Here is a 22,500-nt window from a genome sequence, read left to right as displayed (position 1 = left end):
CTCCATCTACATGTCATCACTAGTGTCTGTCATTCAGAAACATGGTTTATCCCATCACTGTTATCATCTAGCTACTGGAGTGCCTCAGGGCTCAGTGCTGGGACCGCTTCTCTTCTACATGTTTTCCCATCACTGTTACACTGACGACACACAACTCTACCTCTCATTCCAGCCGGATGATCCGACGGGAGCTGCTCACATCACTAAATATTTTATAGCTATTAAAAAAACACCTTGCTCTCTGTACTGTGCTGGACTAACTGAGACTCGTCAACACTCACAGCACTTTAATATTGTTGACCTATTGTTAGTTGAATTGCTTCTATTGCTCTCCTCATTTGTAAGTCGTGACCGTGTGTGTGTGTGTGTGTGTCTGACCTGTGTTGACCCCTCCGGTCAGGATCCAGGCCCCGGTGGTGACGGCAGCTTTGATCAGGCCTTTTCCCACCACATGTTTGATGCGCGGGTGCAGGTCGAAGTTCTGGATTCCCCCGTGAACGCTGATGACGATCTTCGGCAGCTCCATCTGCCACTCCTTCAGCATGAGCCGCAGCACAGCCTCGGGGCGCGAGTCGTAGGACAGGCGCAGATACTGCAGAGACACAACAATCAGTGTGAGAGTGAGTGTGAGAGTGTGTGTGAGTGAGTGAGAGTGTGAGTGAGTGTGAGAGAGTGAGTGAGTGAGTGAGTGTGTGTGTGTGTGTGTGAGTGTGAGAGAGTGAGTGTGCGTGTGAGAGTGAGTGAGAGAGTATGTGTGAGTGTGAGTGAGTGAGAGTATGTGTGAGTGTGAGAGTGAGTTTGTGAGAGAGTAAGAGAGTGAGTGAGTGTGTGTGAGTGTGAGTGAGAGAGAGTGAGAGAGAGTGTGAGTGAGAGAGTGAGTGAGTGTGAGTGAGAGAGAGTGTGAGTGAGAGAGTGTGAGTGAGTGAGAGAGTGTGTGAGAGAGAGTGAGAGAGAGAGAGTGTGAGAGAGAGTGAGTGAGTGTGTGAGAGAGTGTGAGAGAGTGAGTGAGTGTGAGAGAGAGTGAGAGTGTGAGTGAGAGAGTGAGTGAGAGAGTGAGAGTGTGAGTGAGAGAGTGAGTGAGTGTGAGAGAGTAAGAGAGTGAGTGTGTGTGTGTGTGTGTGAGTGTGTGAGAGAGTGTGTGAGAGAGTGTGTGAGAGAGTGAGAGAGTGTGAGAGTGTGAGTGAGAGAGTGAGTGAGAGAGTGAGAGTGTGAGTGAGAGAGTGAGTGAGTGTGTGTGAGAGAGTAAGAGAGTGAGTGTGTGTGTGTGTGTGTGTGAGTGTGTGTGTGTGTGAGAGAGAGTGTGAGTGAGAGAGTGAGTGAGTGTGAAAGAGTGAGTGAGTGTGTGAGAGAGTGAGTGAGTGTGAGTGAGTGAGTGTGTGAGAGAGTGAGTGTGTGTGAGTGTGTGTGAGTGTGAGAGAGGGAGTGTGAGAGAGTGAGTGTGTGTGTGTGTGTGTGTGAGAGAGAGAGTGTGAGTGAGAGAGTGAGTGAGTGTGAAAGAGTGAGTGAGTGTGTGAGAGAGTGAGTGAGTGTGAGTGAGTGAGTGTGTGAGAGAGTGAGTGAGTGTGAGTGTGTGTGAGTGTGAGAGAGGGAGTGTGAGAGAGTGAGTGTGTGTGTGTGTGTGTGTGTGAGAGAGAGTGTGAGTGAGAGAGTGAGTGAGTGTGAGAGAGTGAGTGAGTGTGAGTGTAAGTGTGAGAGTGAGTGAGTGAGTGTGTGTGTGTGTGTGTGTGAGTGTGTGTGAGAGAGAGAGAGAGTGAGAGTGAGTGAGTGAGTGAGTGTTCATACCTTGGCTCTGTATGAATGCGATCCGCCCTGGAAGTTGATGACTCCGTAAGCATCAGTGGGACTCTCCTCCGTGTGTTTCTCCACACTCCACTGCTCCAGATCCGGCTCGCCGTCGGACACGCGCACGTCTGAGTATTTCACCGCCAGTGTGGCCGTGAAGCCCACATGCTGTCGGACCAGCCGCCCGCAGCAGCACCTACACACACACACACACACATCAGCACGCGCTCGGAGTGTGTGAAGCGTCTACATGTCGTGTGTGAGGACACTCACCGCACCAGTTGCTGGCAGATCTGGCATCCCGGGAGGCATCTGCAAAACACAACTGACCGTCACGCTGCTGCTAAAGCTAAAGGATTCTGCAAAACATTAACGTTTAAAAACTAGTGCTGGGCAACGATTGAGATTAATCGCATTTAAAATAAAAGTTTGTGTTTACAGAATATATACGCATGTACAGTGTATAATATATTTTGTATATATAAATACACACGCAAGCATTTATATGATGATATTAAATTAAATATATTTGAGAAATATTTGCATGTATATATTTATAAATAATTAATTATTAGACTGGCCCTAAGACTGGCCCTAAGACTGGTCTAATTTGAATGCAAGAACGCGCGTCGGATTAACCGCTAGTTAACGGCTAGTTGCTCAGACTAGCTCATAGAGACTGAGTTTAAGCAACTGGTCTCTAGATTCGTGAGTCTGTGTGATGTTCCACTGAAGCTTGACCTGGTCATGATCAGATGTGTAAGAGTGTGTGACGCACCTGTGCGGGTCCTTGGACACGGGCAGAATATACACACATTCCCTCCTGGTGAAAGTGTGTTCGATCCAGGACTTCTGGGACTGCAGGAGACAAACAAGACCACAGACGTCACTCACACACCGCACTGACGTCCAGGCACACGAAACACCACTGCAGCAGTCGATATCAGTGGAGCGCACACTGCAGTCGCAAGGCTAACATGCTATGCTACTAAAGGCATTTCTTCATTTAAAGGGTTAAATATTAATATTCAAGTTGTGACTTAACAGATAATCTGATGTAGAGCGACTGTAGCAGATTATTGAGAACAAAAACAGGGCGGGGCTTTGTTCTAACTGTCCGTTGTTGATTGGATGTTGAGATGTGGGCGTGTCACTAAAAATGGAGGCGGGTCTGAATGTGACTAAGGAAGGGGCGGAGTCTAAGCGGACTAACTGATTGGAGAATCAGAGAAGACTGTCATTTCACTAGAAGATCAGTTATAACATTAAACATGTTCACAATGAGATCACCAAGTTGTATTTTACAAAAATAGATTTCATGCAGACGTTAAAGCCTGTGTTCACACGTGCGCTGAGTGAAACACACACGCTTGTGTTCGGTGCGAAAGAGCCAAACTACGTCATTACATCAAGGACGTTGTACACAAGTAACAAAAATGTCCTTAAAAATCAATATAAAATGTATTAATATTGCCATAAAGTCCAACAATAACAAAATCACAAGCAGAATATCAGCTGAACAGACATGACCGGCAGAACGGATTTACAACAGTTTGATTGATTTTTACCCTTTAAAGTTAATCTGCCAGTTACACGGCTGCCCTAATTATGTGCAGTGATGTCCACGTGTTCTTATTTACATAAACCACAGGCGGAGTTTGAGCCAGAGCCAATGGTTTTGTCTGAGCTATCAATACATTTTGTAAAAAAAAAAAAAAAAAAAATTGAATTCTCATTTTATTTTGTCTTATCTTATCACTTTAGTGTATAGAGTGAAGCTGTTTTTTTAGGATGACAAAAAGTGAAATGTTCAGGCTGATAAATAGAGGACGCCGCTCAAGCAAACCCGTCCGCTGTTCTTCTGGAAACCTGAGGAGTAATGAGGAGGAAGAGTTTAACACAGACTTTACCAAAACAATATAGTCATTTGTGCTTATCGAAGGTCAGAAGCAAGTACATTGGTCAATAAAGTGAGATTAAATGCATGTTGTATTTAACATATGTAGTTATTGGAGGTTTGCATAGTATTCTGATTCTGCATTTCACTGATTTTATTAATTTTGAGGAATATTTAATGGTTTTTTTTGTGCAAGCACTCATGTAAATGCACACTCACATTTAGTCTAGAACTACAATAACCATAATTCACACACACACACACACACACACACACACACACACACACACACACACACACACACACACACACACACACACACACACACACACACACACACACACACACACACACACACACACCTGTCAGTCAATAAATGTATAAAAAGTAACTCAGGTATTTTGTCGTAAGGTTTAGTAATGTGTTACTTTATTAGTTACTTGAGAAAGTAATCTGATTACGTAACTCAAGTTACTTGGAATAAATCACTGCGATGTTCCATTAAGGTCTGAAGAACTGTCATCGTGTGGTGCTTTACGAGCCTGAGACGCATTAGCAGTGCAAACACTGAAGCCCAGCGTCAGAATAAACACAGTATCGTGTGTCGTGTGAACGGGTGGAGGCGTCCAGCGTCAGGCTCACATTCCAGAGAGAAACTCACACTGAAGATCCTCAACACTCGTCCTGATGCTGGCCTTCTGATCACGTGACATCAGCGATGAGGTCGTCGCCACGACAACAGAAGGTTATGAGCTCATAACCCTAAACATCACCTGCAACGTTACCCGCGTACACTCACACAAACCCTCACATGATAAACCTTGCGCGTGGACGTGTCCGGCGAGAGGACGTCAGAGATCAGACACGGCAGCATCAGGATCTTCTGTAACTCACCAAACTACCAGTTAGCTCAGAACTGCACACTAAACACTAATCATACGGCTTACAATAATGACACAAACAGAAGATTACCTCTCCAGAAACGCCCAGAGCCGCGCATGATCCACAAACACACTTCACGATTTACAGCAACTCACAAATATGATCTGAAGGTTTTGCTTCACATTAAATTATGAAAATGTTATTTCTGAATGTTTAAAACGTCAAGTTTTTTTTCTTGGTTACGTTAAATGGCTCCTAATACCCTTTCCACAAGATGTAGAGTAAGTCTCTGATGTCCCCAGAGTGTGTGTGTGTGTGTGTGTGTGTGTGTGTGTGTGTAAGTTTTAGCTCGAAATACCCCACAGATATTTGTATATCGCATGTTAATCACTTTTTGAGGGTTAGCGAAAACGCACCATTTGTGTGTGTGTGTCCCTTCAAATGCAAATGAGCCGCTGCTCCCGGCACAGGGGGCGGAGCTACAACAGCTTGTGTCCTTTTACCTAACACACACACACACACACACACTGAAAATATCAAAAACTTTTAGCCCATTTATGTTCAAACCGGAGTCAGAATGATGGAGAGACTACATGACAACATGTAGAAGAACAGGACATTTCTGAACGGTTAGTTGAGGAATTTACGTTGCTTACGTTATCTTCTAGTCATTGATTAGCATATTCGGTCTTGATAATCTATAAATCATGATAACGGGGGCGGGGTTTATGTAAATTCTAGGGTTGGTGATGTCATAACCTGAAGAAGCTCGTGTAGTTCCTCCAGCCGTTTGTTGTAGTTCTTAATAAGCGATTTCTGTAAAAGCAAATATTCCCTTTGCTTTGAACGTTGAGCGTTGTAACTTTGCAGATGTTGTTTATGATCAAACACAACATTACACACTAACTACAGTTAAAGAAGTCAAATCATAATCAACCACCGCTTTAAATGACAATCCCGGCGAATGTGACCCTAGGGGTGATTAACACATGGTCAACGAGTCGGCCGTTCTCTGGGATGTGTTTTCATGATAATCGAATGTAAAGAGTTTTATCTCTAAACACTGATTAGCTTATAATGCTAGTATATGGGGTATAGAATAGGTCAAAATAAATCGCTAGTTAATACGACTAACAAAGCTGAAAACAGCCTCACACTAACACTAGCATAATGAGGCATTGAGAACTGTAAGTGTTCAGACCGTTTAATAAGAAGACGCGTCACAGAGACGGAACTCGCGTCACAGAGACGGAACTCGCGTCACAGAGACGGAACTCGCGTCACAGAGACGGAACTCGCGTCACAGAGACGGAACTCGCGTCACAGAGACGGAACTCGCGTCACAGAGACGGAACTCGCGTCACAGAGACGGAACTCGCGTCACAGAGACGGAACTCGCGTCACAGAGACGGAGCTCGCGTCACAGAGACGGAACTCGCGTCACAGAGACGGAGCTCGCGTCACAGAGACGGAGCTCGCGCCACAGAGACGGAACTCGCGCCACAGAGACGGAGCTCGCGCCACAGAGACGGAGCTCGCGCCACAGAGACGGAACTCGCGCCACAGAGACGGAACTCGCGCCACAGAGATGGAACTCGCGTCACAGAGACGGAGCTCGCGTCACAGAGACGGAACTCGCGTCACAGAGACGGAGCTCGCGTCACAGAGACGGAGCTCGCGCCACAGAGACGGAACTCGCGCCACAGAGACGGAACTCGCGTCACAGAGACGGAACTCGCGCCACAGAGATGGAACTCGCGTCACAGAGACGGAGCTCGCGTCACAGAGACGGAACTCGCGCCACAGAGACGGAGCTCGCGTCACAGAGACGGAGCTCGCGTCACAGAGACGGAGCTCGCGCCACAGAGACGGAACTCGCGCCACAGAGACGGAGCTCGCGCCACAGAGACGGAGCTCGCGCCACAGAGACGGAGCTCGCGCCACAGAGACGGAACTCGCGTCACAGAGACGGAGCTCGCGCCACAGAGACGGAACTCGCGTCACAGAGACGGAACTCGCGTCACAGAGACGGAACTCGCGTCACAGAGACGGAGCTCGCGTCACAGAGACGGAGCTCGCGTCACAGAGACGGAGCTCGCGCCACAGAGACGGAACTCGCGTCACAGAGACGGAGCTCGCGCCACAGAGACGGAACTCGCGTCACAGAGACGGAACTCGCGTCACAGAGACGGAACTCGCGTCACAGAGACGGAGCTCGCGCCACAGAGACGGAACTCGCGTCACAGAGACGGAGCTCGCGCCACAGAGACGGAACTCGCGCCACAGAGACGGAGCTCGCGCCACAGAGACGGAACTCGCGTCACAGAGACGGAGCTCGCGCCACAGAGACGGAACTCGCGTCACAGAGACGGAACTCGCGCCACAGAGACGGAACTCGCGCCACAGAGACGGAACTCGCGTCACAGAGACGGAACTCGCGTCACAGAGACGGAACTCGCGTCACAGAGACGGAACTCGCGTCACAGAGACGGAACTCGCGTCACAGAGACGGAACTCGCGTCACAGAGACGGAACTCGCGCCACAGAGACGGAGCTCGCGCCACAGAGACGGAACTCGCGTCACAGAGACGGAACTCGCGTCACAGAGACGGAACTCGCGTCACAGAGACGGAACTCGCGTCACAGAGACGGAGCTCGCGCCACAGAGACGGAACTCGCGCCACAGAGACGGAGCTCGCGCCACAGAGACGGAGCTCGCGTCACAGAGACGGAACTCGCGTCACAGAGACGGAACTCGCGCCACAGAGACGGAACTCGCGTCACAGAGACGGAACTCGCGTCACAGAGACGGAACTCGCGTCACAGAGACGGAACTCGCGTCACAGAGACGGAACTCGCGCCACAGAGACGGAGCTCGCGTCACAGAGACGGAACTCGCGCCACAGAGACGGAACTCGCGCCACAGAGACGGAGCTCGCGCCACAGAGACGGAACTCGCGTCACAGAGACGGAGCTCGCGCCACAGAGACGGAGCTCGCGTCACAGAGACGGAGCTCGCGTCACAGAGACGGAACTCGCGCCACAGAGACGGAACTCGCGCCACAGAGACGGAACTCGCGTCACAGAGACGGAACTCGCGCCACAGAGACGGAACTCGCGCCACAGAGACGGAACTCGCGCCACAGAGACGGAACTCGCGCCACAGAGACGGAACTCGCGCCACAGAGACGGAACTCGCGCCACAGAGACGGAACTCGCGCCACAGAGACGGAACTCGCGCCACAGAGACGGAACTCGCGTCACAGAGACGGAACTCGCGTCACAGAGACGGAACGGAACTCGCGTCACAGAGACGGAACTCGCGTCACAGAGACGGAACTCGCGTCACAGAGACGGAACTCGCGTCACAGAGACGGAGCTCGCGCCACAGAGACGGAACTCGCGTCACAGAGACGGAACTCGCGCCACAGAGACGGAACTCGCGTCACAGAGACGGAACTCGCGTCACAGAGACGGAGCTCGCGCCACAGAGACGGAGCTCGCGCCACAGAGACGGAGCTCGCGTCACAGAGACGGAACTCGCGTCACAGAGACGGAACTCGCGCCACAGAGATGGAACTCGCGTCACAGAGACGGAACTCGCGTCACAGAGACGGAGCTCGCGCCACAGAGACGGAGCTCGCGCCACAGAGACGGAGCTCGCGCCACAGAGACGGAGCTCGCGCCACAGAGACGGAGCTCGCGCCACAGAGACGGAACTCGCGCCACAGAGACGGAACTCGCGTCACAGAGACGGAACTCGCGTCACAGAGACGGAACTCGCGTCACAGAGACTGAGCTCGCGTCACAGAGACGGAGCTCGCGCCACAGAGACGGAGCTCGCGCCACAGAGACGGAGCTCGCGCCACAGAGACGGAACTCGCGCCACAGAGACGGAGCTCGCGCCACAGAGACGGAGCTCGCGCCACAGAGACGGAGCTCGCGCCACAGAGACGGAGCTCGCGCCACAGAGACGGAACTCGCGCCACAGAGACGGAGCTCGCGCCACAGAGACGGAACTCGCGTCACAGAGACGGAACTCGCGTCACAGAGACGGAGCTCGCGCCACAGAGACGGAGCTCGCGCCACAGAGACGGAGCTCGCGTCACAGAGACGGAACTCGCGCCACAGAGACGGAGCTCGCGCCACAGAGACGGAGCTCGCGCCACAGAGACGGAGCTCGCGCCACAGAGACGGAGCTCGCGCCACAGAGACGGAACTCGCGTCACAGAGACGGAACTCGCGTCACAGAGACGGAACTCGCGTCACAGAGACGGAACTCGCGTCACAGAGACGGAACTCGCGTCACAGAGACGGAACTCGCGTCACAGAGACGGAACTCGCGTCACAGAGACGGAACTCGCGTCACAGAGACGGAACTCGCGTCACAGAGACGGAACTCGCGTCACAGAGACGGAACTCGCGTCACAGAGACGGAACTCGCGTCACAGAGACGGAACTCGCGTCACAGAGACGGAACTCGCGTCACAGAGACGGAACTCGCGTCACAGAGACGGAACTCGCGTCACAGAGACGGAACTCGCGTCACAGAGACGGAACTCGCGTCACAGAGACGGAACTCGCGTCACAGAGACGGAACTCGCGTCACAGAGACGGAACTCGCGTCACAGAGACGGAACTCGCGTCACAGAGACGGAACTCGCGTCACAGAGACGGAACTCGCGTCACAGAGACGGAACTCGCGTCACAGAGACGGAACTCGCGTCACAGAGACAGAACTCGCGTTACAGAGACAGAACTCATCGCGTACAGACATGAGCCATCTTTGGGAAACAGAACGCCGTGCTACGTGAGCAAGTCACAGCTCAGCGCACGTAGCACGGCGTTCGCGGCTCGATCTGGTTTAGAGATAAAACTCTTTACATTCGATTATCATGAAAACACATCCCAGAGAACGGTCGACTCTGTAACCGTGTGGTGATCACCCCTAGGGTCGTATTCACCGGAATTGTCCTTTAAAACGTTCTTCAAACATCACGTCACTTTTAGCGTTCTGAAACGAGCAGTAACATGTAAACATGCAATTAAAATGTTTCATAAAAACGTTCCATTAAGGATGTATAATGCTAACGCACCGTATCTATTTGCGTCTGTAGATTTCAACTAAAGTATTATATATTTAAAGGTCATTTTCCAGCGGACGGATATGAAGCCGATGTTACGCAGGAGATCGTGAGAAAACTCTCATTAAAGCAATAACCCATAGCAGTTATGACATTAGAACAAACCTGATGCACACAACAGAAGCTTTTGTCTAAAACATCTAAAACATCTCAGTAACACGCATCTATACAGAAGTGTAAGATCCTGCCATCACCGCCTCAAAACCAGTATGAACATTCTGAAGAACGCTGGGAATCAAACGGACCCCATTGACTTCTGAATGCAGGGACACAACAACATGTTCACTTCTGAGAAGCCTCTGTATTCCACACAAGACGACGGAACTTTAAAGCGATCTCTAGCGGCTCTAGCCACAGGAATTAACACCAGGGATCTTTAATTAAATTTCCCAGAGTTCCTCCTGTTCCCAGCGAGAGGATTACACACACACACACACACACACGAGCAGAAACACTGAAAGTCAGAAACCGTGAGATTGAGATGCTGTCCGTCTACCTCACACTCATCGTCATCATCTTCATCTTTCTGACGCAGCAGCGAGTACAGAAACATCCCGGCGAGAGCGAGAGAGAGAGAGAGAGAGAGAGAGAGAGAGGGGCGAGCTACACTGGGTTTCTCAACACAGTTAATCAGCAGGCGGTCGAGAGAGGAGTGATGAACGAGTCTGACGGAGGACAAGAATATTAGAAAACAGGAGAGAGAGTATGTGTGTAAGAGTGTGTGTGTGTGTGTGTGTGTGTGTGTGTGTGTGTGTGTGTGTGTGTGTAAGAAAGTGAGTGAGAGAGTGAGTTAGAGAGTGAGTGAGCGAGCAAGAGAGTGAGTGAGTGAGTGAGAGAGTGTGTGAGAGTGTGTGAGGGAGAGAGTGAGTGAGTGAGTGTGTGAGGGAGAGAGTGAGTGAGTGTGTGAGGGAGAGAGAGTGTGTGAGTGAGTGAGGGAGAGAGAGTGTGTGAGTGAGTGAGGGAGAGAGAGTGTGTGAGGGAGAGAGTGAGTGAGTGTGTGAGGGAGAGAGAGTGTGTGAGTGAGAGAGTGTGTGAGGGAGAGAGTGAGTGAGTGTGTGAGGGAGAGAGAGTGTGTGAGGGAGAGAGTGAGAGAGTGAGGGAGAGAGAGTGTGTGAGGGAGAGAGTGAGAGAGTGTGTGAGGGAGAGAGAGTGTGTGAGTGAGAGAGTGTGTGAGGGAGAGAGAGTGTGTGAGAGAGTGAGTGAGTGAGGGAGAGAGTGAGTGAGTGTGTGAGGGAGAGAGAGTGTGTGAGGGAGAGAGTGAGAGAGTGTGTGAGGGAGAGAGAGTGTGTGAGAGAGTGAGTGAGTGAGGGAGAGAGTGAGTGAGTGTGTGAGGGAGAGAGAGTGTGTGAGGGAGAGAGTGAGAGAGTGTGTGAGGGAGAGAGAGTGTGTGAGTGAGAGAGTGTGTGAGGGAGAGAGTGAGTGAGTGTGTGAGGGAGAGAGAGTGTGTGAGAGAGTGAGTGAGTGAGGGAGAGAGTGAGTGAGTGTGTGAGGGAGAGAGAGTGTGTGAGGGAGAGAGTGAGAGAGTGTGTGAGGGAGAGAGAGTGTGTGAGTGAGAGAGTGTGTGAGGGAGAGAGTGAGTGAGTGTGTGAGGGAGAGAGTGAGTGAGTGTGTGAGTGAGAGAGTGTGTGAGGGAGAGAGTGAGTGAGTGAGTGAGGGAGAGAGTGAGTGAGTGTGTGAGGGAGAGAGAGTGTGTGAGGGAGAGAGTGAGAGAGTGTGTGAGGGAGAGAGAGTGTGTGAGTGAGAGAGTGTGTGAGTGAGTGAGTGAGTGAGTGTGTGAGGGAGAGAGAGTGTGTGAGGGAGAGAGTGAGTGAGTGAGTGAGTGAGAGAGTGTGTGAGAGTGTGTGAGGGAGAGAGTGAGTGAGTGTGTGAGAGTGTGTGAGGGAGAGAGTGAGTGAGTGTGTGAGAGTGTGTGAGGGAGAGAGTGAGTGAGTGTGTGAGGGAGAGAGAGTGTGTGAGGGAGAGAGTGAGAGAGTGTGTGAGGGAGAGAGTGAGTGAGTGAGTGAGTGAGAGAGTGTGTGAGGGAGAGAGTGAGTGAGTGAGTGAGTGAGTGAGTGTGTGAGAGTGTGTGAGGGAGAGAGTGAGTGAGTGTGTGAGGGAGAGAGTGAGTGAGTGAGTGTGTGAGAGTGTGTGAGGGAGAGAGTGAGTGTGTGAGGGAGAGAGTGAGTGAGTGTGTGAGAGTGTGTGAGGGAGAGAGTGAGTGAGTGTGTGAGGGAGAGAGTGAGTGAGTGAGTGTGTGAGAGTGTGTGAGGGAGAGAGTGAGTGAGTGAGTGTGTGAGAGTGTGTGAGGGAGAGAGTGAGTGAGTGAGTGTGTGAGAGTGTGTGAGGGAGAGAGTGAGTGAGTGTGTGAGGGAGAGAGAGTGTGTGAGGGAGAGAGTGAGAGAGTGTGTGAGGGAGAGAGTGAGTGAGTGAGTGAGTGAGAGAGTGTGTGAGGGAGAGAGTGAGTGAGTGAGTGAGTGAGTGAGTGAGTGTGTGAGAGTGTGTGAGGGAGAGAGTGAGTGAGTGTGTGAGGGAGAGAGTGAGTGAGTGAGTGTGTGAGAGTGTGTGAGGGAGAGAGTGAGTGTGTGAGGGAGAGAGTGAGTGAGTGTGTGAGAGTGTGTGAGGGAGAGAGTGAGTGAGTGTGTGAGGGAGAGAGTGAGTGAGTGAGTGTGTGAGAGTGTGTGAGGGAGAGAGTGAGTGAGTGAGTGTGTGAGAGTGTGTGAGGGAGAGAGTGAGTGAGTGAGTGTGTGAGAGTGTGTGAGGGAGAGAGTGAGTGAGTGAGTGTGTGAGAGTGTGTGAGGGAGAGAGTGAGTGAGTGTGTGAGAGTGTGTGAGGGAGAGAGTGAGTGAGTGTGTGAGGGAGAGAGAGTGTGTGAGTGAGTGAGTGAGAGAGTGTGTGAGTGAGTGAGTGAGAGAGTGTGTGAGAGTGTGTGAGAGTGTGTGAGGGAGAGAGTGAGTGAGTGTGTGAGGGAGAGAGAGTGTGTGAGTGAGTGAGTGAGAGAGTGTGTGAGTGAGTGAGTGAGAGAGTGTGTGAGAGTGTGTGAGAGTGTGTGAGGGAGAGAGTGAGTGAGTGTGTGAGGGAGAGAGAGTGTGTGAGTGAGTGAGTGAGAGAGTGTGTGAGTGAGTGAGTGAGAGAGTGTGTGAGAGCGCAACATCAGCACAAAACTTTTTACACCATATAAACAAACCCGTCACACTAACCCTTCACTTTATAACATCTTAACAACCAACCAGAGTCACTCACTGTAACACACACACACACACACACACTCCATTCACGACCCCGTGACCTTTACTGTTCAGCTGAGGAACACTGAAGTGAATCCAAGATGATTCCCAGTGTGAACAAGCAAACGAGACGCATGATCAGATACTGCGACTCCATCAGTGTGTGTGTGTGTGTGTGTAACACTTTACACGTCTGCTTCAGCTTTACATCACTGATGAACGATCCTGATATGAAGCTCACGGCCATAAACACACAGATAACCAGTTATCAGATAAACACACCTCAGACCATCATGAGGACACACACACACACACACACACACACACACTCAAACAATCAACCTCGTGAGCTTTCAAACTAAACCATCAAACACAATACAGCAGGGGGGGTTGGGGTCAGAGGTCACCACTGGAGGTCAGTGATTCACAGAGCAGTCAGTCTGAGAACCGCACTCATGGTGATTACAGCCTTTTATTTTAAAAAATATATATATACACACACACACACCACCATTCAAAAGTTTGGAGTCAGTGAGTTTATTTTTAAAGAAATTAATACTAAAAGTGTATTATAGGCATTTATAATGTTACAAACAATTCTATTTTAAATAAATGCTGTTTTTGTGACTTTCTATTAGAGATTAAACTGTTCCCGGTTTGACGATAAACCATGACTAAAGTCTCGACGGTCAGAATTACGGTTTTGTATTTTAATTATCATTGATGTGGCGATAAACACTGGCGGGAATCGCTGTCAGCCTCGCGCAGGCGCAGTCAGGGTTTACAACCGAGTGCTGAGGGGAATCATATTCAGATTAATTAATTCATGAATATGAATGTATTTCTGAAGGAAAGGATTCTCTTCAGAAAAGTGTCGATGGCATGTTTTTTCTTCATCTTACCTTCATGTAATGCCTAATAAAGCAGTGTTTAACAGCGGTTACCGGGGAAACGCCCGTTCTGCGGATCCGCGAGCGCCTCCTGCGGTCCGGGAGCGGATTCACACTCACTGTTCAGATCGGTTCAGATCATGTCCTAATCATTTCATTAAACGTTTTTGTCATAACTTTATTTGGACTTGTCCTACGGGGCTGTTGAATGCTGGATTCTGATTGGTTGACGAGCGTTCTAAGGTGTGCGGTTATTTCCAGGGAAACACGGCTAAAGTAGTTCCTGGCAGGTTTTTACCGCATAACGTCTATATCACTCCGCCGAATGATTTGCGTTATTTCAAACAAAAACCCACAACGACACTGAGGCGAGGGAGCGAATAAATATAGTAAACAATAGGATAAACCCGACAAATTATTTCCAAGTTTCAGACGAGAATAATATTCAAACAAAACTAACAACTTTATTCAACAGTGTTCTCTTCTGTGTCCGTGTGACTCGCCGTTGCTGTGATCCGTGTTGGTGAGTAACGACAGAATCTTCAGTTTGGGAGAACTAAACCATTAACAAAAAGTGTGTGATTAAATGATTCCTTTGATTATTTCCCAGTTTAAATGATACTCCACACATTATAATGGATACTGACTCTCATTTGGAGGAAATCTGCTTTCATTTACTGATAAAATACTTTGTGAAACTGTGTCAAACATCCTCGGACTGTCCTTCACCTTCCAATCCGAACTCAACCAGTGTGTGTGTGTGTGTGTGTGTGTGTGTGTGTGTGAGAGAGAGAGTGAGAGAGACTGTGAGTGTGTGTGTGTGTGTGTGTGTGTGTGTGTGTGTGTGTGTGTGTGTGTGTGTGTGAGAGAGAGAGTGAGAGAGACTGTGAGTGTGTGTGTGTGTGTGTGTGTGTGTGTGTGTGTGTGTGTGTGAGAGAGAGAGAGAGAGTGTGTGTGTGTGTCTGATATCACTGTAAACAGTACCAAATTAGTCAAAACACTTGCCTTTACACAGCAACACAATAGCCCCACACACACACACACACACAGATCTTCTCATGATTTACTGTATTATCGAGTGTTTCTCCAGTAAAGCGTCAGTGAAGTTTCTAAACTCAGATCATCATAAACACTGTTCATAATCTGCTGAATCTCATATTAACACTTCAGAATTACAGACCCTGTGTGTGTGTGAGAGAGAGTGTGTGTGTGTGTGTGTGTGTGTGTGTGTGTGTCTGTGTGTGTGTGAGGGAGTGAGTGAGTGAGTGAGATAGAGCGTGTGTGTGTGTGTCAGGTCTGGTATTACAGTAATCTTGAGCATGTGACTCTGAAGTTTCTGTGTGAAGAGAAAAAGTGAAAAAAAAAAAAAATCAAACTTTTGCCTGAAACTCACTCTCTCTCTCTCGCGCGCTCTCTCTCTCTCACACACACACACACGTTTAGCAAGCTGCGGTTCTAACCCTAACCCAACGATCGATCGGTCGAGAAGACGAAACTCAGTAACCGCTGGCGTGTCCACTGGCGTGCGGACGCTGGTGTTCGGGAACACACTCGTGTGTGTGTGTGGTGTGTGTGTGTGTGTGTGTGAGGCACTTCTGGAGGGAATCACACACATCATTCTCATCACACATTTCGACTCGGGCGTTTAAGAAACACCAAACCAACATCTGACACGCTGCGACGCCATTGGTCCGCTGGTTACTCCAGTCATCCAATCACAGCCTCTGTTTATGGAGGGATTTATTTGGAAAAAACGAGTTTCTGCGCATGTGTGATCAGATCAGATCACAGCTCGACCAGCGCACTCACTCACCTGCAGTTTACAATTAGTGTTTCCATTCAGGGGTTTTTTACGCAACATTCCAAAATTAGCATAATAATGTGTGTGTGTGTGTCAGTGAAGGTGTGTGTGTGTCATCTACTTATTAACAGAGATAATCTCAAACCGGTTCCACAGTTTTAAAGAAACTCTCAAATTATACATCAAACACTTCTTAAACTAACAAACTTCAACTATTGTCATTTAAGGATATTCCTCACAAAAAAAAGAATTATATTTATAAACTTTACTCTCGTCACGTTGTTTCTTCAGTGGAACCAAAAAAAACTATTTTTCAAAACGATTCCAGCTTTAGTTGCTTCTGCGCGAGTGTGCGTTCATGACGCCGAAAACAACTCTGGACCCCATTGACTTCCATCACAAACCCCGAGTCACTCTTCTACAGATCCTCTTCTGTGCTTCACTCGGGTTAGGAATAGAGTGAGTGAGTGTGTGAGGGAGAGAGTGAGTGAGTGAGTGTGTGAGAGTGTGTGAGGGAGAGAGTGAGTGAGTGAGTGTGTGAGAGTGTGTGAGGGAGAGAGTGAGTGAGTGAGTGTGTGAGAGTGTGTGAGGGAGAGAGTGAGTGAGTGTGTGAGGGAGAGAGAGTGTGTGAGGGAGAGAGTGAGAGAGTGTGTGAGGGAGAGAGTGAGTGAGTGAGTGAGTGAGAGAGTGTGTGAGGGAGAGAGTGAGTGAGTGAGTGAGTGAGTGAGTGAGTGAGTGTGTGAGAGTGTGTGAGGGAGAGAGTGAGTGAGTGTGTGAGGGAGAGAGTGAGTGAGTGAGTGTGTGAGAGTGTGTGAGGGAGAGAGTGAGTGTGTGAGGGAGAGAGTGAGTGAGTGTGTGAGAGTGTGTGAGGGAGAGAGTGAGTGAGTGTGTGAGGGAGAGAGTGAGTGAGTGAGTGTGTGAGAGTGTGTGAGGGAGAGAGTGAGTGAGTGAGTGTGTGAGAGTGTGTGAGGGAGAGAGTGAGTGAGTGAGTGTGTGAGAGTGTGTGAGGGAGAGAGTGAGTGAGTGAGTGTGTGAGAGTGTGTGAGGGAGAGAGTGAGTGAGTGTGTGAGAGTGTGTGAGGGAGAGAGTGAGTGAGTGTGTGAGGGAGAGAGAGTGTGTGAGTGAGTGAGTGAGAGAGTGTGTGAGTGAGTGAGTGAGAGAGTGTGTGAGAGTGTGTGAGAGTGTGTGAGGGAGAGAGTGAGTGAGTGTGTGAGGGAGAGAGAGTGTGTGAGTGAGTGAGTGAGAGAGTGTGTGAGTGAGTGAGTGAGAGAGTGTGTGAGAGTGTGTGAGAGTGTGTGAGGGAGAGAGTGAGTGAGTGTGTGAGGGAGAGAGAGTGTGTGAGTGAGTGAGTGAGAGAGTGTGTGAGTGAGTGAGTGAGAGAGTGTGTGAGAGCGCAACATCAGCACAAAACTTTTTACACCATATAAACAAACCCGTCACACTAACCCTTCACTTTATAACATCTTAACAACCAACCAGAGTCACTCACTGTAACACACACACACACACACACACTCCATTCACGACCCCGTGACCTTTACTGTTCAGCTGAGGAACACTGAAGTGAATCCAAGATGATTCCCAGTGTGAACAAGCAAACGAGACGCATGATCAGATACTGCGACTCCATCAGTGTGTGTGTGTGTGTGTGTAACACTTTACACGTCTGCTTCAGCTTTACATCACTGATGAACGATCCTGATATGAAGCTCACGGCCATAAACACACAGATAACCAGTTATCAGATAAACACACCTCAGACCATCATGAGGACACACACACACACACACACACACACACTCAAACAATCAACCTCGTGAGCTTTCAAACTAAACCATCAAACACAATACAGCAGGGGGGGTTGGGGTCAGAGGTCACCACTGGAGGTCAGTGATTCACAGAGCAGTCAGTCTGAGAACCGCACTCATGGTGATTACAGCCTTTTATTTTAAAAAATATATATATACACACACACACACCACCATTCAAAAGTTTGGAGTCAGTGAGTTTATTTTTAAAGAAATTAATACTAAAAGTGTATTATAGGCATTTATAATGTTACAAACAATTCTATTTTAAATAAATGCTGTTTTTGTGACTTTCTATTAGAGATTAAACTGTTCCCGGTTTGACGATAAACCATGACTAAAGTCTCGACGGTCAGAATTACGGTTTTGTATTTTAATTATCATTGATGTGGCGATAAACACTGGCGGGAATCGCTGTCAGCCTCGCGCAGGCGCAGTCAGGGTTTACAACCGAGTGCTGAGGGGAATCATATTCAGATTAATTAATTCATGAATATGAATGTATTTCTGAAGGAAAGGATTCTCTTCAGAAAAGTGTCGATGGCATGTTTTTTCTTCATCTTACCTTCATGTAATGCCTAATAAAGCAGTGTTTAACAGCGGTTACCGGGGAAACGCCCGTTCTGCGGATCCGCGAGCGCCTCCTGCGGTCCGGGAGCGGATTCACACTCACTGTTCAGATCGGTTCAGATCATGTCCTAATCATTTCATTAAACGTTTTTGTCATAACTTTATTTGGACTTGTCCTACGGGGCTGTTGAATGCTGGATTCTGATTGGTTGACGAGCGTTCTAAGGTGTGCGGTTATTTCCAGGGAAACACGGCTAAAGTAGTTCCTGGCAGGTTTTTACCGCATAACGTCTATATCACTCCGCCGAATGATTTGCGTTATTTCAAACAAAAACCCACAACGACACTGAGGCGAGGGAGCGAATAAATATAGTAAACAATAGGATAAACCCGACAAATTATTTCCAAGTTTCAGACGAGAATAATATTCAAACAAAACTAACAACTTTATTCAACAGTGTTCTCTTCTGTGTCCGTGTGACTCGCCGTTGCTGTGATCCGTGTTGGTGAGTAACGACAGAATCTTCAGTTTGGGAGAACTAAACCATTAACAAAAAGTGTGTGATTAAATGATTCCTTTGATTATTTCCCAGTTTAAATGATACTCCACACATTATAATGGATACTGACTCTCATTTGGAGGAAATCTGCTTTCATTTACTGATAAAATACTTTGTGAAACTGTGTCAAACATCCTCGGACTGTCCTTCACCTTCCAATCCGAACTCAACCAGTGTGTGTGTGTGTGTGTGTGTGTGTGTGTGTGTGAGAGAGAGAGTGAGAGAGACTGTGAGTGTGTGTGTGTGTGTGTGTGTGTGTGTGTGTGTGTGTGTGTGTGTGTGTGAGAGAGAGAGTGAGAGAGACTGTGAGTGTGTGTGTGTGTGTGTGTGTGTGTGTGTGTGTGTGTGTGAGAGAGAGAGAGAGAGTGTGTGTGTGTGTCTGATATCACTGTAAACAGTACCAAATTAGTCAAAACACTTGCCTTTACACAGCAACACAATAGCCCCACACACACACACACACACAGATCTTCTCATGATTTACTGTATTATCGAGTGTTTCTCCAGTAAAGCGTCAGTGAAGTTTCTAAACTCAGATCATCATAAACACTGTTCATAATCTGCTGAATCTCATATTAACACTTCAGAATTACAGACCCTGTGTGTGTGTGAGAGAGAGTGTGTGTGTGTGTGTGTGTGTGTGTGTGTGTGTCTGTGTGTGTGTGAGGGAGTGAGTGAGTGAGTGAGATAGAGCGTGTGTGTGTGTGTCAGGTCTGGTATTACAGTAATCTTGAGCATGTGACTCTGAAGTTTCTGTGTGAAGAGAAAAAGTGAAAAAAAAAAAAAATCAAACTTTTGCCTGAAACTCACTCTCTCTCTCTCGCGCGCTCTCTCTCTCTCACACACACACACACGTTTAGCAAGCTGCGGTTCTAACCCTAACCCAACGATCGATCGGTCGAGAAGACGAAACTCAGTAACCGCTGGCGTGTCCACTGGCGTGCGGACGCTGGTGTTCGGGAACACACTCGTGTGTGTGTGTGGTGTGTGTGTGTGTGTGTGTGAGGCACTTCTGGAGGGAATCACACACATCATTCTCATCACACATTTCGACTCGGGCGTTTAAGAAACACCAAACCAACATCTGACACGCTGCGACGCCATTGGTCCGCTGGTTACTCCAGTCATCCAATCACAGCCTCTGTTTATGGAGGGATTTATTTGGAAAAAACGAGTTTCTGCGCATGTGTGATCAGATCAGATCACAGCTCGACCAGCGCACTCACTCACCTGCAGTTTACAATTAGTGTTTCCATTCAGGGGTTTATTTACGCAACATTCCAAAATTAGCATAATAATGTGTGTGTGTGTGTCAGTGAAGGTGTGTGTGTGTCATCTACTTATTAACAGAGATAATCTCAAACCGGTTCCACAGTTTTAAAGAAACTCTCAAATTATACATCAAACACTTCTTAAACTAACAAACTTCAACTATTGTCATTTAAGGATATTCCTCACAAAAAAAAGAATTATATTTATAAACTTTACTCTCGTCACGTTGTTTCTTCAGTGGAACCAAAAAAAACTATTTTTCAAAACGATTCCAGCTTTAGTTGCTTCTGCGCGAGTGTGCGTTCATGACGCCGAAAACAACTCTGGACCCCATTGACTTCCATCACAAACCCCGAGTCACTCTTCTACAGATCCTCTTCTGTGCTTCACTCGGGTTAGGAATGACGTGCGCAACTAGTTTAGACTAACAATTCGGCCCTAGGCCCCGCAAACACGCGGACCTGCAGGAAAATCCAGTTGGGCCTGGAGAAGATGACCGTGGTTCTGAGAACTGCAGATGAACTCTGGGAATCTATCAGCAGAACGAGGTGACGTACTTTAGACAGATCTAGTCCGTGAAAGAGTGCGCGAATATTCATCAAAAATAATGTTTTCAGCTTCAGAATCATGAACATTGTTATTCTGGTGTCACTATTGTCCAGTGCGTTGTGTTTCCAGTAATCTGACTTTACCACTGTAAACACACACAGGTCAAGCCGAAGCACGCTCCACAGACACCGTAAACACCGAAGCTGGAGCGATTCTGGTCATCGCCACAAACAATGACATAATTAGCATTACTCAGAAGATTTCACTTTACAATAAACACACGTATACAGTCATCTTCACATGAGGAGCCTATGCCTCAGCAGAGACCATAACTGTCACAATTATGATGAAGATACTACCAATTATTCTTAATGTAAAAAACACACACAAAAAACAGTTTACACGACACACAGGAACGATATAATTTCAATAACTGATGAACAATAAAAACATTACCCTGCTGAATAAACCAGTCTGAACTGGTCTCTCATGCTGGTTTACAGGGGTTTCAGACACTTAGCTAGGAGACCATCTAACACCAGCCAATGCTAGCTTTAGCGATTGTTTTTAGCAGAGGAAGCATTTTATAGCGACAGACGTAAAAATGAGAATGAACGGATTATCATCTACAAGTGTGGGATTTAATATAGTCATCATAATTATTGATCATAGAGTGAACGGGCCTCAACACATCTATACTCAATATGAGTGCGAAACTCGCTGCGTTTATTCGATTAATAATCGTTCGCGGTCAGTGACGACACGTGACGTCCCGTGCCACACTGACAGACCAACGGCAGACGAGTGTGAGGTACACGTTTAAAACGCACTAATGAACATAAACACGATTATCAATGAACACATAAACTGTGTAACATCTATAATCCACCGTGCTGCAGATCCAACCGCAGATATTTCCTCAAATCTCCCGCCTATCAAGAAGAAACTCCGTTATGAATATTGCTTATAATATTACAGTTCACGTGGTTATTTTAGTTATTAGTTATTCGAGAAACGGCGCGAGCTGCTAAGCTAACAGTTTACTCATAACCCGAGGCTTTCAATATGTGAACGCACACGATCGGTGCGTTCTGCTGTGTGAACGCGACGCCAGGTGTTTCCAGACGCTCCCGGTACCGGACAGGGTTCTAGCGGTGAACCACGAGCCGGAGCGCCGCGCCGCGACGCCTAGCGTCAGCGCCTGTCAAGCGCGTTTCTCTCATGCAGCAAGAGTCAGCGTCAGTGTGCCACGCATAAACAGTAGAAAAGATCCGTACCATTCTCTTCAGCGTTCAGACTCACGCGTCGCGACCCAGGGCGTCTAGCCATCTATCGGCGCGTCGCGTCTCGGGAAGCCGCGGGAGGAGAGCCCGGTGGCGGCGGAGGGATTCGTGTGCGTCCGCTGAAGCTCCAGCGGAAGGTGGATTTTTCATAATTGTGCGACTCCCGAGTCCAGACTGACGCGGCGTGACGCGTCGCTCGAGCCCGTCCCTCCCGCTGTGAGTCAGAGCCGCGGCGCGTCACATGACCGGGGCGGAGCGCGCGGCGCGTCGGGATCACTGACACCTACAGGCTACGTTTATTGTTATCATAGCACACCTCACGAGCGGCGCGCAGGGCGCATGCGGGAACTACAGTTCATCAGTTAACGCGTTAACTTACAGTGAGCAGGACATCTGGCACATCTGTTCATCTGTGTTCATGTTAGTTCATCAAAGCACAGTGTGATCACAGTGCATTAAAGACACTTCATATAAAACGGTCCATGGCAACACTTTACAATAGGCTACGGTTCATTAGTTAACATGAACAATACTTCTGCAGCATTTATTAATCTTAGTTCGTGTTAATATCAACATTTACTAATACATTATTAAAATCAAAGGTTGTGTAGTTAACATTAGTTAATGCACTGAGAACTAACATTAACAAAGATTAATAAATACTGTAACTAATGTATTGCTCATGGTTAGTTAATACACTAATGAACTTTATTATAACGTGTTACCCATTATTTTTTCTCTCAATTCTAAATTATATCTGACAATTCACATGTTTTCTATAAATAAATATATAAACTCGCAATTTCGTGAGATTAAAAGTCACAATTACCATTATTATTATAATTTTTTATCCCGTGCC

At 48.1% G+C, this 22,500-nt stretch overlaps 1 protein-coding gene across 8 annotated transcripts in view; it reads right to left on the bottom strand.

Moving 5' to 3' along the window:
- trpm7 (transient receptor potential cation channel, subfamily M, member 7) overlaps window positions 1-21,817 on the bottom strand; it is a 62,282-nt gene extending 40,465 nt beyond the window's left edge. For all 8 annotated transcript variants that reach the window (XR_013798684.1, XM_079621628.1, XM_079621629.1 and 5 more), the window contains exons 1-5: window positions 21,636-21,817; window positions 2,561-2,640; window positions 2,056-2,094; window positions 1,783-1,978; window positions 379-592 (exon numbers count right to left, since the gene is read on the bottom strand). Coding sequence is in view for 7 of the 8 variants with exons in the window: in XM_079621628.1 (XP_079477754.1) it covers window positions 379-592; window positions 1,783-1,978; window positions 2,056-2,094; window positions 2,561-2,640; window positions 21,636-21,638 (532 nt within the window). In the remaining variant the exon portion in view is untranslated. The remainder of the gene's footprint in view (window positions 1-378; window positions 593-1,782; window positions 1,979-2,055; window positions 2,095-2,560; window positions 2,641-21,635) is intronic.
- Between the last annotated feature and the right edge of the window lie 683 nt (window positions 21,818-22,500).

This window comes from Phoxinus phoxinus, assembly GCF_949152265.1.
Source record: "Phoxinus phoxinus genome assembly, chromosome: 8".
NCBI lineage: Eukaryota > Metazoa > Chordata > Actinopteri > Cypriniformes > Leuciscidae > Phoxinus > Phoxinus phoxinus.
This window is presented reverse-complemented; position numbering and strand designations above follow the sequence as displayed.